This window comes from Chroicocephalus ridibundus, chromosome 3 (genome assembly GCF_963924245.1).
Source record: "Chroicocephalus ridibundus chromosome 3, bChrRid1.1, whole genome shotgun sequence".
In the NCBI taxonomy this organism is placed as follows: domain Eukaryota; kingdom Metazoa; phylum Chordata; class Aves; order Charadriiformes; family Laridae; genus Chroicocephalus; species Chroicocephalus ridibundus.
Genome location: NC_086286.1, coordinates 25,333,517 through 25,348,791, shown reverse-complemented (window position 1 = coordinate 25,348,791; position 15,275 = coordinate 25,333,517). Strand labels below are relative to the sequence as shown.

General features: G+C 40.0%; 1 protein-coding gene across 1 annotated transcript in view; it reads right to left on the bottom strand.

Annotated features, from left to right (window-relative positions):
- The window catches only part of USH2A (usherin), a 395,028-nt gene that overhangs the window by 274,761 nt on the left and 104,992 nt on the right, over positions 1–15,275 (bottom strand). The window contains exon 21 of the mRNA XM_063328461.1: positions 13,342–13,572. Coding sequence (XP_063184531.1) covers positions 13,342–13,572 — 231 coding nt within the window. The remainder of the gene's footprint in view (positions 1–13,341; positions 13,573–15,275) is intronic.

Here is a 15,275-nt window from a genome sequence, read left to right as displayed (position 1 = left end):
CCAGAAAGCATTAATTTCACTTGAAGTATCTCACCAGCCAATATAGTGTTAATCCTCTCTCTGCTGCACCCTTGTTGGAAACTCTCCATAGAATCAGAAACTGTTAAACTGTTAAACAGGAGTGGTGAATTAGCCACCAACAACGCTGCAAAGGCAGAGGTTCTCAACACTTTCTTCACCCCTGTCTTTACCAGTACCGTCGGCCCCCAGGCCTTGGGAACAAAAATCCAGGTTGATGCAAACACAGACCCACCATCAGTGAAGGAAGAGTTGGTATGCGAACTATTACAGGAGCCTGACCCCTACAAATCGATGGGCCTTTACAATATCCGCCCAAGGGTGTTAGGAGAGTCGGCTGACATTGTTGCAAGGCTGCTCTCCATAATCTTTGAGAAGTCACGGAGATCAGAGGACATCCCAGACAACTGGAAGAAGGCTAATGTCACCTCCATCTACAAGAAGGGTTTAAAGGAGGATCCAGGAAATTATAGGCCCATCAGTCTTACTTCAGTCCCTTGGAAAGTTATGGAATGAAACCTCCTGGGGGCTATCACAAGTCAAATGAAGCACGTGATTGGGAAAACCCAACATGGATTCACCAAGGGCAAATCGTGCTTGACAAACCTGATTGCCTTCTATGACAAAGTAACCCACTCAGTTGATGTGAGGTGAACGGTGGATGTTGTCTACCTTGATTTCTCCAAGGCCTTCAATGTTTTCCCACAGCTTCCTCCTACATAAATTGGTGTGTTACAAGACAAGTGGTCTCTGCGGTGGGTGGGGAACTGGGTGACGACACCACACCCAGAGGCCAGTGGTAAATAGCTCCTTTTCAAACTGGCAACCTGTCACAAGTGGGGTCCCCCAGGGATCAATATTGGGCCCAAAGCTATTTAATATCCTCATATGTGATCTGGATTACGGGATCAAGTGTACCCTGATGAAGTTTGCTGATGGGGAAGTGGACATTTTGAAAGGGAGAGCCACCCTGCAGGAAGACCTGGATAGGCTCAAAGTGTGGGCTAACAAGAACCTTATGAAGTTCAACAAGGACAAGAGTAAAATCTTGCACCTGGGAAAACATAATCCAGGAGTGCAGCACAGACTAGGATCTACCCGGGTGGGAAGCAGCTCTATGGAAAGGAACCTGGGGGTCCCTGGGGGACAACAGGCTCAATATGAGTGAACAGTGTGCTGCTGCAGCAAAGAAAGCCAACAGGATGCTGGGTTACATCAACAATGGCATCAATGGCAGAGATAATTATCCCACTCCACTCAGCACCTGTCAGGCCACACCTGGAATACTGTGTTCAGTTTTGGTCCCCACTATACAAAAAAGATGTGGGCAGGCTGGAAAGGGTCCAGAGAAGGGCCACAAAGATGATCAAAGGACTGGGAAGCCTGACATATATGGATAGGCTGAAAGAATTGGGTTTGTTCAGCCTTGAGAACAGAAGGCTTAAGGGAGACCTTATCGTTATGTTCCGGTATTTAAAGGATGTCCACGAAGAAGATAGGGACTCCCTTTTTACAAGGGGTCACATGGAAAAGACAAGATTCCGATTGGACACAAGAGGAAAATTTTTCACAATGAGAACAATCAGCCATTGGAATAATCAGAATTCATGGTTAGAATCTTCATGGTTGGAAAGAACCTTTGAGATCATTGAGTCCAACCATACACACATAAAAAAATCCCCTACAATCTCTGCCACTAGAGCATGCCCCGAAGTGCCACATCTACACGTTTCTTAAACACCTCTAGGGATGGTGACTCAACCACCTCCCTGGGCAGGCTGTTCCAGTGCCTGACCACTCTTTCAGTAAAGTAATTCTTCCTAATATCTAATCTAAACCTCCCCTGCCGCAGCTTCAGACCATTTCCTCTGGTCCTGTCATTATTCACCTGGGAGAAGAGGCCAACACCCACCTCTCTCCAACCTCCTTTCAGGTAGTTGTAGAGGGCAATGGGGTCTCCCCTCAGCCTCCTCTTCTCCAAGCTAAACATGCCCAGCTCCCTCAGCCTCTCCTCATATGACCTGGTCTCCAGACCCCTCACCAGCCTGGTAGCTCTCCTCTGGACACGCTCCAGCACTTCAATGTCCCTCTTGTACAGAGGGGCCCAGAACTGAACACAGTACTCGAGGTGAGGCCTCACCAGTGCCGAGTACAGAGGCACGATCACTTCCTTACTCCTGCTGGCCACACTATTCCTGATACAAGCCAAAATGCTGTTGGCCTTCTTGGCCACCTGGGCACACTGCTGGCTCATGTTAAGCTGGCCGCCCACCAGCACCCCCAGGTCCTTTTCTGCTGGGCAGCTTTCCAGCCGCTCTTCCCCAAGCCTGTAGTGCTGCTTGGGGTTGTTGTGATCGAAACGCAGGACCCCGCACTTGGCCTTATTAAACCTCATAGAGTTGGCCTTGGCCCATCGATCCAGCCTGTCCAGGTCCCTCTGTAGAGCCTTCCTACCCTGAAGCAGATCAACACTCCCACCCAACTTGGTGTCATCTGCAAACTTACTGAGGGTGCATTCAATCTCCTCATCCAGATCATTGATAAAGATATTAAACAAAACTGGACCCAAGACTGAGCCCTGAGGGACACCACTGGTGACCCGCTGCCAAGAAGATTTCACCCCATTAATCACAACTCTCTGGGCACGGCCATCCATCCAGTTTTTTATCCAGCGAAGAGTACACTTGTCTGTGCCATGATTCGCCAGCTTCTCCAGGAGAATGCTGTGGGGGACGGTGTCAAAGGCCTTACCAAAGTCCAGACAGACAATGTCCACAGCCTTCTCCGCATCCAGAAGGCGGGTCACATGGTCATAGAAAGAGATCAGGTTGGTTGAGCAGGACCTCCCTTTCCTAAACCCATGCTGGCTGGCCCTGATCCCTTGGCTGCCCTGCACTTGCCGTGAGAGCTCACTCAAGATGATCCTCTCCATGATCTTTCCTGGTACCGAGGTCAGGCTCACAGGCCTGTAGTTCCCCGGATCCTCCTTCTGAGCCTTCTTGTAGATGGGCATCGCATTAGCCACCCGCCAGTCATCTGGTACCTCCCCTGTTGACCAGGATTGTTGATAAATGATGGAGAGAGGCTTGATGAGCTCTCCCCCAGGGAAGTGGTGGATTCCCCAACATTGGGCACTTTTAAGAGTCGGCTGGACAGGGTGCTGGGCCATCTTGTCTAGACCGTGCTTTTCCCAAGAAAGGTTGGACCAGATGATCCTTGAGATCCCTTCTGACGTGGTATCTACGATTGTATGAATCCAAGAATAGGAGGAACAGAAAAGATTCTTCTTATGCCTGTCCACAAACAGCTCCTCAAAATAAATAATCTAATACATACGTGATCTTGTCGTGCCACAACCCTTCATGATAGTCTAAAATATCCTCCCATAAATTAGGGTCCTTTTGTCCATATACAGGAGCCTTTCTTAAGATGGTTAAGAAACAGGCTTTTCTTCAAGGTAATGACACTTTAAAGGGACTTTGAAGAGAGAGGTAGCATCAAAAATAATAGAATTCCTGCCATTCTGCCTTGGACTAGCCAATATTTTCCAAGTAGATGCAGAATAACTGCACCATTAAAAACACAAGAAGACAATTTAGCATGATTAGCCTAGATGAAAATCTTGACCAAATGTCGTTGTTACTGCCTTCTGGCCCTGGCACAAACTGAAAACATAAGATTTTAGAAATAAAAAACATCAGAAATTTGACATTTATTAAAGTCAAAGTTACAGGAATATTTCTTTGTGGTTTTTACTTACCATCAAATCCCACTCTTTAAAATTACTTTGGGTTACAAGTTCAATTATACCAGCACATAAGAATCCTACAAAAATCTCACAAAGTACTGAAGTACTGGTGTGGAATACCCACAACTGCACTAGCAAATGAAAAGCATTGGAAATAGTCAGCTTGCTTTCACCAATCTCTGTGCCATCAGGTATTTGAGTCTGAGAATTTCCAGAAGCGTTCATACATTTACTTTAAAAGAAGTCCATTGAACTACTGTTTTCTATGCTCAAACCTGCTTCAAGTTCTTTCTTTGATCTGTATTTTTCAGTCCTTACTTTAACTAAAATTAACTGAGCTTCCATTTAACGCACAGTACACGGATCTTTCACACGCAAAACTTCCAAGAGATGCTTGGCGCCCTCCCCCGCCTCCTTTTATTATTTTTTTTTAATTAAATAAACTTCATGCATTTGTGCAGTTTCTCCCATCTAGCTTTTTCTTTATGTTTGTTATTTTCCTCAACTTTTATTTCCCTAAATCTCCCTCCCAACAAGGCCCTCCACCTTGCATCTTTTCTTAGTGGCACACAAGCACAAAAGGAATCCCAGAAGATGTCATGCCTGAAGCAAAACACAGCACTTCCATAACTGTTTATTTCCAGAGACATACATGAGAGCACCCACTACCCTTGCTGCACACAGAAGAGATACAGAAAATCTCCTTGAACTCTCTCGTTCCCTTCTTTGCCCTTCAGAACAGAGAATATAATCCCACCTTTGGCTTCTTCAGCGAGCTGAACAAATACATGAGAACTCCATTCTTACTGAGCAAAGGCCAGACTAGATACTAAAACAAAATATATTTTTTTCCACAGTCACTCTCATTAAATTCAATGAGTATTCTTTGTGCAGACTCCTACACAAAGTTCCTATGTCAAATCCTATCAGCATTTTGTTTGAGACAAGCAAGAAAAAGAAACACCAAATATATAGGTATGCTTTAATGGTGGAAATTAATCTTGTAGAAAACAGCTTGGTACGTAAGTGGTTACACTCTCAGATTAGTTTATAAAAAATACAAACTTGGTAGAGAGTAACTACTTTTATTACCCTTGACTAAACAATAATTGATATAACCCTTTTCTTCTGCTAGTTCTTACGTTTGTCACCTACAGAGAGAATGCCCACTACATTTCAAAATACTGAATCACGTTTGCACAAAATTAACCGAAGCACAACTAGAGTTGTAACATAAGGGGAAGAATCTTTTCTACAATTAAAAAAAAAAAAAGGAAAAAGCAGATAGTTGATAATGATAGAAAGTATGTCTGCGCCTAACAGAACCAGCTCATCTTTGTGAAAATATCACCCCTGTAACACCGGCAAGGTCAGCATCAGCTTGGCTTATTTGCTGCCTAAGTCCCTGTTGTGCATGTTCGAAAATGTTCTAAGTTGTTTTGCTCATAAAGCAGCACAGTTCACTTTGTTGTGCTGGATCACTCCTTTTTCTCTATATGCAGCTCCTCTCTCTCTCCCTATCTTTAGGCTTCTTGGGATTCAGAAGGAAGGAAGAAAGGAATGTGTTTTTCAAGATTAAACTGTGAATTCATTTTAAGTACTAGGGCAAAATTCCACCTAAAATGTCTGTGCAAACAGTTCTCAGGCAGAAAAAAGGATGGTTCCCCTTCTTACTGAAGCCAGCCTCTTGTCAGTGATATAGAAGAGCTCTATCTTTCTTTCACAGAAGATGAAGACGTGGGTTCAAATCATTCTTTCTTGAATATAAGAGGAGAAAACATAGGAAATTGGCATAAAAATTAAAAGACTTTCTAAGGAGAAGTCCTGTGGCAACAACCTAGGCATAAAGGACACAATAACAGAATAGCTCTCCGAGAGCTCTTTAGTGTATGATTAATATAAAGGTCTGAAAAATGAGTGGCACTATCAAAAGTTTGCTGAGATACAAAGTGTGTTCTCCAAGTCAGTTAAACGAATGCACTCTCTTCCGTTCTCCCTCAGTATTAGAAAGCTTGTTGTAAGAATTTCTTTTGTAATAGTTTTTCCCTCAGAAAATCTTGTTTACTTTCTTCAGTTCAAAGTAATGAAAAAAAAAGGATGATCCTTAAAAAGCTATGTAAGGAAAAAATGCCAGCAGAGAGACAAAGAATACATAAAGCCACATAAGTAAAAGGTCAGATTGCTCCACTCTTGTTCCAGTTCTCTTCATCTTTCTAGGGTAAGGCTGAAGCAAACAAATTTAAGAGCATTCGCTGTAAAGTTGTGTCGATAGATTAGGGAAACTACAGACTGGTCAGCCTAACCTTTGTCCCCAGGGACACTATGCAGGAGGCCATATTCAGACACACGAAGGACAAGAAGATGATTTAGAACATACAACGTGGATTTATTACGGGCAAATTGTGCCCGACCAACCTGATTGCTTTCTACGATGAAAGGACTGGCTCAGCAGCCAAAGGGGAAAGCAACCCAGTGTTGTGTACCTTGGCTTTAGGAAGGGCTTCAACATGGTTTCCCATAGGATCCTTGCCATCAGGCTGGAGAAATAGATAGACTGCACGTGGACTATAAAAGTGGGCAAAAAACTGGCTGAACAGCAGGACTCAAGGGCTTGTGACAAGTGGCACAAAGCTCAGTGGTCAGCATTTACAAGGAATGGTACTGGGACCAATTATGTTTAAGAGTTTTATTCATGAAAATGAATCCTGGGTGATGGGACAGAGTGTACTATCAAAGGGTTTGCAGGCAGTAAAAATAAATGGAGGGCTGCAGTGGATACACTGCAACTGAGAGAAATCTTGACAGGCTGGAGAAATGGTCTGACAGAAACCTTGTGAAAGTCAACAGAGGCAAATGCAAGTCCTGCAATGCAGTTTGGGTACTCTGGCATAAAAAAAAGATACTGGCACACTGGAATGAATCCAGTGGAGGGGAACCAAGACAGTCAGAGGGCGAAAGTACATGACATCTGAGAAGAGGCCAAGAGAACAGGGCTGGTTCAGTCTTAAGGCATGGAAGGATGGAGGAGATGTCTTGCCTTCTCCAATTACCTCACAGAAGGATACAAGGAAGATGGAGCCACACTTTCTTGGAGCTATGTAGTGACAGAACAAGAAGCAATGGACACAAGTTCAAATACAGAAAATTCTGTAGCCAAAAGGCTAGTCAGATTGGAAACTGGAACAGTACTTGTAAATATACTTGACTACATATGGAGATAAAACTCAACTAGCAAAGGCCTAAACAGGTCTATCTGAACTCACTATGAGCAGGAGGTTGGAGTAGATGACTTCTCTTTCAACCTAAACTATTATATTATTCTGATTTAGTAAATAAAACTCATTTCTAACCATCTCAAACCTTATCAGTAGACATAAAAAGAAATGATGGAAAATATCTAGAGGAGAAGAAATCAAATAGAAGCAAAACTTATCCAACTCATGCAACCTTCCCTCTTTATAGAAAATTGTCAATCAGAACTCTATGTAAAGTTCCCAACAACAACAACAAAAAAAAAGGTGCCAGCTCTTTCCTTCTAAAAGTTATTTGGTGAAATTAACATCTTTCCTAGTTTCATTGGGTTAATCTGAGTTTATAATAGGATATACATTCAGAAAACATTCTTAGAAGTCACAGAATCAATCCTCTTACTCCAAAGCAGAATCAATTTTACCTAAGTTATTTTTGACAAATGCTCATCCAACTATTCTTTAAAATCTGCAGTGTCAGAGCTTTTATTTTTTTCTTATAACAATGTATTCCTTTATTCAACTAGCCTGAATCTTTTAGAAAAAAAATCTTGCGAGAAGACAACCTACCCTGCTATATTTTAAGCTTATTATGAATGCATTGCTGCTTAACTCACAGGAGACATGGAGAAAAGTTCATTCTCTTCTTTTAAACTACACATTTTATATACTTGAACACCATTACCATGTCTCCTTTTAGTCTTTGTTTTTCTAAACTATGTCATTTTCTTCAGCCTTTCCTCTTACATTGTGTTTAGACCTCCAATTGTGTTAATTTTCTTGGTATTCAGTCATAACGCATTCCACAAATTTCTGTTGGGATGCTGGAAAAGGCCTGTTTATTTGGCTCCGTACGCTAATGAAAGTATTTGTGCCTTCTACTAACTATGAAACGTTTGTTCAAGATTATATGGAGTGGAATTTGTTTTACATTACTGCAAAGAGAGTTCACTGTGATGAAGAGCTACAGGGAGATCCAACACCAAAGGACCACGGCCATTCTCAGCACTTCTGCTCAGAACAAATGTAAACGACACTTGTGCAGTGTTCCATGGCAAACTCATTAAGAAACATCGTTACTGGAAAGATTCTCCACTCTGAGAAGTGTGTGTGTATCTGAGTCAGAATTTGGCAGTAAAAACACTAGCACAGAGATTTTTTTTTTTTAAATACACATTTTTAAGACCACTTCACAACACTAAAAATGTCATTGTAAAAAAGCTCTACTTGTAATGCTGAATATATGAACACCTGACCTCATACAGTTATCTCCTAATTATTACACAGCTGAATTCGCATCATGTAGGGGGGGGGGTCATGCAAGACCCACTTCTTTTAAAGTGTAGCAATCCTATTTCAGAAAACTTGTATTCAAAGCAAGGCCAAACACAAAAGTTTCTTCAGACTGGACTGCATTTTGATCAATATTACATAAATAATTTTCTTTTTAAACAAGTAACATCCAAGAAGAATCACATTAAAATAGTAATAGCTAATTCGACTGCTTTTAACATATCCCAAAGAATCTTTCATCCACCTGAAAAAAATGAATTATTTTATCACTGAATGAGTAAGGGCCTCTCTTCTCACATGGATGTGTAATTGTAACTCCTGACATCAAGCTCAAATTGTATTTTAGGCAATGCATAACACATGCTTGGAAGATTTGTTTTACTCCATTTCATAGAAAGAATATGTACATTATTTACAAAACCCACTACAATGCCACAGAATTGTCAATTTATGTTCCATGTTACATTTGAAAAATAGTCTAATTTTGAGAGGTCAGGAGGAATGTAACCTTCCACACAACCATCTTACCACTCTGCAATGTCTTTTCTTTTGTAGCAATTGAATCACTCTTTCCACAGTGAGCAGTTCTTACATACCCTTCAGATACACTGAGTTTCTCTTCATGGAGCCCAACTCTATCTTCATACCATGGAGTCAAAGAGCTTTCTCATTCATTCATGTGTCCAACTGATAGCAATTTCTAAGCTTTCTAACTATAATAGGCCCTATACCATCAGCTCTGCCACTGACTTTCTGTCTGGCAATTGATCAATCAGAGGAAAGATTCAAAAAGTGATTTGCGTAATCCATGACTGTACTTTAGACAACTAAATCACAGCCAAACTCCTAGCTCAGGTGTCATTGTATCTGAGAGACATCCAGGTTTCAATTTTCAACTAGTTACTCGTTTGGCCCAGAAGCTCATTTTTGAAGAAAGCTCAGTAGTTTGGCATCCATCCGCTCAATAAAACCTGAAAACTAAACTTCTCTTTATTTGTCCTCAGGAGCTTAATCCAGTATACTCGCTCTAGAAAAAACTACCACACAGCTTTTTGACAGGATTTTCTACAAAGTTTAAACAGTGGCACTGTTTCTATCTGAAGGCATAGTATCCACAAATATACTCAATAGGGTGCACGTGTGCTTTCTCAGGGAGTCATGTTTTCAAAGCAAAATGTGATCCCCTACTCTCTGTAAAACAAAAAGTTAAAGCTGCCTAACCGTCAGGAGATATTTAAAAGTCATGAATGCTGAACAGAAGGTAGTGCCTCAAATATTAGAACCAAACTTGATCCTAAGCAGGGCTTGTTTACACAGGTCAAAATTCATGCATCAGTTTTTATTTCATCCATTCAGGCACCTAAGGTCCTAACCTTCAACCAAGGAACAAAAAGGAATTGAGGAAAAACTCCTTTCATAGATAAACCTGTTGGCTTGTTTTTCATATTCACACACGCTTCAGCAGTTCATCATGCTATTTTCCATGGATTTTATTCAATGATCTTGAAAGATCTTACTTGTAAGCCTTGTTACACCTCTGTCAGAAAGTACACGAAGACCTTAACTTCCCTGCAGAGCAAACTATTCTCGACCATTTGTCAGTGGTGAAAGCCAGGCATCATGCTCATTACCTTCACCCTTAGGGTTTTTTTGGACTTAGACATAAGACTCAGTCATTAAAGAGATAATACAAGTATAATTTGAATTTAAAAAATATTCAGACACTTGGCTATTCTCAGTTCTTTGAACTTCACCTGTCTACACCCTGTATAAAACAGACAGTACCTCTTCTTGACAACTAGAGAACCATAGAGACAAACACAACAGTGTTACGCCAGCATTCTGACTCCAGACCAACAGCTGCATCACGGAAGCTGTACTCATAAAGCAAACCACAAGAAATAACTAATTTGTAAAACCTTCTAGCCATTTCTAGGGGGCCTTTCAAGTATAAACTCCTGCATTAAATAGAAACTGAACTTCAGCTCCGCGTCTATTAATTCGGAATGATAGCAGTTTGCTGTCTCAAGGGGAAGATATAAAAATAAACACCTGAATATCCCAACCTTCAGACTTATGAGAGACAGATGAGTTCCATAGCTAAAACAAGAACAATAACAGTTCAATTGCCTGGTGGTAATTTGATAGATATAATGAATGCTGTTCTATCTAAGAAATTCAAGGGATACAAATAAGTATTAAAAATCAAGTCTCCATCTTTTGGAAAATGATATTGCAGATGCCCAAAACACTTTTTCCCAGTTTGAAGACCTGAGAAGTTTTACGTGGACAGTTCTGGCAGAAACAATCGTTTTCTTTACCTGAATTCCTCTCATCTAACGTGTACTCAGAGCACATCTTCCTGTGCAGCTGGAGGCTTTGTTACAGACAGAGGGACACTGCTTGGTGCAGCCAGTGTCTATTGCCTAACTTTTTTTTTTTTTATTTTTTTCTTTCTTTTTTTTTTTTTTTAAGATTAATTTGGAAAATTTCCCAGATAATACATCTGCCCCTATTACTTGCACCTAAGAGTGTAAGACCAGCCAGGGAGGTAGTGAGGACAACTGCATTTATTAGCTATGAATAAACTGATCTATCTTTTTCTGGGATAGCAGTGGGAGATCCCAGATGCGCTAAGAAGTATCTGTCTGCTAACTGACATATACAAGCTGGCACACTTTTGTGTCAAAAATGTACACAGCTGCATGCACACTAAAGCCCTTCCATCTATAAAGCACAATTGCCAACTGCTTGTCTTCAGAGAGAAGGCCTCAACAACAAAACAAGTGTAGAGTACAATTAAAGAATATTTTTCATTCCCCTAAGTGTCTTTCTAAACTCTCCTGGATTTGCTGTAATTTTCCCTCCACCATGTTTTGGAAGGACTGATGATCTACTTAGAAAACCCCAGATTTTTATTTCTCAAAAACTTTACTGAGTTATCGAGTACCCGGATTACATATTTTTAGGTACCAAACAGGCTGATTTAACCTGATTGTCAGTCATTACCAGCAGATGTCTGGACAAATTGCCTAGCATGTTTTGGTACTAGGTCATCTCCAGATAACTCAGATGAATAGCTGGTCTAAAAGAAAGAACACAATCCAGAGCAATAATAAATTATATTGATCCACACACCATTATCAGCCATTAGGTACCAGTATGAAGGGAGCTTTATTTTAACATCTTCTCCCGACCTGTCTGTCCAAACTCTCTCAGCCATCTCAGCCGTATTCAAGGCCTCAGTCTCAGCTCGTGAGCGTAACTGAACCCTAGCCTGAATCCGGCGTTTGGGTAGATTAATGTTGGGCTTGCCTGGTTACAGACAGTCAGGCATGTTAACAATCCCAGTAGTGCAACATCCTCTTCTCCAAACACTCTCAGAGACTTCTAATGAGAAGTCGGAAATTCAGTGATACTCATAATGCTTTACCTGTCTGATTAAACTATTTAACTATACTGCAGTGATGGGGCTGAGTGGAGAAAAACTGCAGCTCACAGTTCCTTTGGTGTTTAGATCATCACAACTGACAACAGAAGAAATACATCAAAGATGTTTTTACTAAATATACGGTAAAGGGTGCAAATGCTGATGTCAGAAAAAACGTCGAGCAATTTGGATGAGGAAAGAAGCCCAACAGCTGTTCCTACAGATTCCTGCACGGAGACAGGTTTTGCAAGTCAACGTGGTGTCAATATTTAACTAACACATTATCACTTGTTATTATTATTTGACTATGAGTCAAGTAAGCACCTAGCAAGAAACAAAAAAGGAAGTGATCTTCAATTTTCATTTTTTTAAAAATCAGATTCACTGAGTGATCATAGAGAGATGAGAAGATGATTTTTGTTTTAAACAAAAACTGAATTTGTGCACACACATACTTGCAAGTACCAAGATCTCTGCGCTCACGTGTTCTTGCCAGACTTCCCCGTGGTGACCCAGAAGACAAGGGATGTCAACTACTCAATCCACTACAAATCCCTGGCATTCTTTTGTCAGCAATGCTGTGTGGGGTTTGCAGCCATTATCCGCCTTAACAAACAAGACTCAGGACCAGGTTAAGTTGCACCATGCCGTGGTGTGGCCTGTGCACTATGAGCATGCCATCTAACGCTGCTCTCACTGTTACCTAAATTCCTTTCTGATTTCCCCTTGCTGCTCATGCAAGTCAGTCTCATGACTTGATATACATACACAGCCCTTTCATACATCTTTTTAAAAAATATTTTTAAACCTTCAATCTCTGCCATTTGGAACATTTGGTTCTTGTACTTTTAAAACCTTATACCTCATGCACACCAATGTAATATTTCACTTACAGACCTCTACAGCATCTCAAACACACAACCAGATTCATCTAGATATTTTCCCCAAAATCATACTGTCTATATCTTTGCTGCAAACAAGAATGAAGACATCAGCAAATGATGAGAATCACAGAACATAGGATAATACGTCTGATTCATTCTGAAAAACACCCAGTTACAAAATAAATAACTATTCAAAAAAGAGAGGAGATAATACCCCGTAACAGCAGACTTCTGTCAGATTGGCAGCCTTTTTTCTTTCCTTGACAAAACAAACAGGACCACAACACAAATGTCCTGAATACAGAAGAAAGTGCTTTTTGAATGCTTATGCAACCTTGGGAATCCTCAAAAAGATATCAAAGAAAACATGCCTTAGTACTCACAGCAAATTCATCGAAAATTTTTTATCCCAGAAGATTAAATAAAAATCCATCTTATATTTACAACTAGGAAATGAGTCAAATATGCAGCAACATTCACCATCATGTACATCTCTATGTCCAAAGGCAAGGGAATACAAATCCCACACGTCCAATAACATTTTCCAAAGGCTTTTTATGTGAGAATCGAAATAGCCCATACATCACTAACAATCACATTATGCTCATAAATTAAAAACTACGGATTTTACCATGAAAGTTATATAGAAGATGATAATAAATGGTAAAACAAATGCAGAGTACAATTGGTACATTTTGTAAGTCATTTAAACTCATTTACCTGTAAAGTAAGTATTGGCAGGGAGAGTGGAACTAGCAAATCTGTAATATCCATTTCCTGGGAAACGGATCCCTTTCATTACTTCTGTAGTCAATGTAGCTAAAGATGAATCCATCCTTTCCACCTGGTAGATGGGAGAAGGCCCATTAAGTTCTTCAGGTTCATTCCAATTTATCTTTACCATTGTGCTGTTTATTCCTTCAACACGAGGGGCACTAAGTTTTCTTGGAGCTGTGCATAAAAAAAAAATAATCCAGGTATCATTGTCCATAATACTTGGGAGATTATTTATTGCACATAGCATAATTGTTGCAAAACATCCTGCTTCAGTTTCTGATCATCTTAAGAATAAACACAGATATCCATAGAAGCTCAATTAGAAAAAAAAAAAACCAAAACACAAAACAACACTAAAATACTCTTAATCTTTATAGGAAGTTAGTTTCAATTCCACAAGAAATACCGTATTTGTTTATTTAGGCTTTGGATAAATGTTTCTAGCGTTATATCCAAAATTTTTTTTTTCATAACGTTTAAGAATCTGAATCAACATCTTCATAAAAAAGTATATTTGTATTCCTTCCTTGATTAGCTTCTCATGCCGTATTCACTGTAAGCACGTATCTGTATGACTTTCAGCATTGGATCTGAGTGAAAGACCAAAGGAGAACCTGAAGAGTTGATTAACACCCTTGTTACACCTCAGCAGTATGGTACATGACTACATGAGTCCTTCATCACTGAACTCATCCTTGTCAACAGGAGCAAAACAGCTATCCGTCCACAATACTGAAGGCCCATCAGGTTGTTTTCCTCATGGTGCACACACAAGACATTAGCATATGTTCAGATAATTATTCAGCTCAAGTAAATGATCCTCTCTAACCTTTTTCCACCAACACTGGCTCACAGACTCCACACAAGATTGTTTCCACAAAGGTATCAGCATAAGTTTTCTGTTACTACAATAATCCTCCTACCATTAAAACCCATACTCTGATATTCTTTTAAACATTCTGATAGTGTTGGTCACTCTACAGCTGAGTTATGAACAAATTTATTTTTTAATTTTTTAAAAAATACTGTACAGCAAGCCACTGGAGGGCAGTATGACCTGTTTGGATAATGGCATGATGGCCATACAGGTGGGAAAGAAATGGACTATCATTGGAACAGTAAAAGTTGTCATTTGGAGAAGTACAAGAATACTCTACTACCTATAGAATCTATATCCATCTTGCCTTTTTTTGCTTCCTCTTCTTTCCCTGATAAAGGAAAGGATTTAACAACAGAAACTTCATTTGTACCCAGGAAGTGAAATACAATGACAACTTGTAAAAATTACTTGTTCCCATAATGACATAGTAAAGAGCAATAAACGCCTTTCAAGAACAATAAAACCTGAATTAAAATATGGGCCTTTGAAATCTGACATATTACTTCACAGCACAGCATTGTACATAGTGTGAGTTCTTTAAAGAAGGAGAGATTGCTTCATTTAGAATGAATTAATAACATCCTTTTAAACACTCGCACATTTCCAAGATGATTAACATATTTTTCATTTTTCCTATTTGCCTGTAGCATGTGGCTGCTTTATTTTCTTTCTTTCTTTCTTTCTTTCTTTCTTTCTTTCTTTCTTTCTTTCTTTCTTTCTTTCTTTCTTTCTTTCTTTCTTTTTCTTTGCCCCTCTCTAACTTGATAAATACTCTTCTTGGAGAAAGCAGGGAGTGGGGGAACTGGGAAACTGCCAATGACACTATGTGCTGTAAATTGCTGCTTAGGCATCATTTATGACTTCACAATCTAATTAGTATCTCACACTATGGTAGAAATTTACAATGTCAAAATTGAAGTAATGCAGCGTGAGGTCATAAGCTTTCCTGCATAAGTAGTGCACAGCACTAATGAATTGTGGTATTAATGCACAAGTT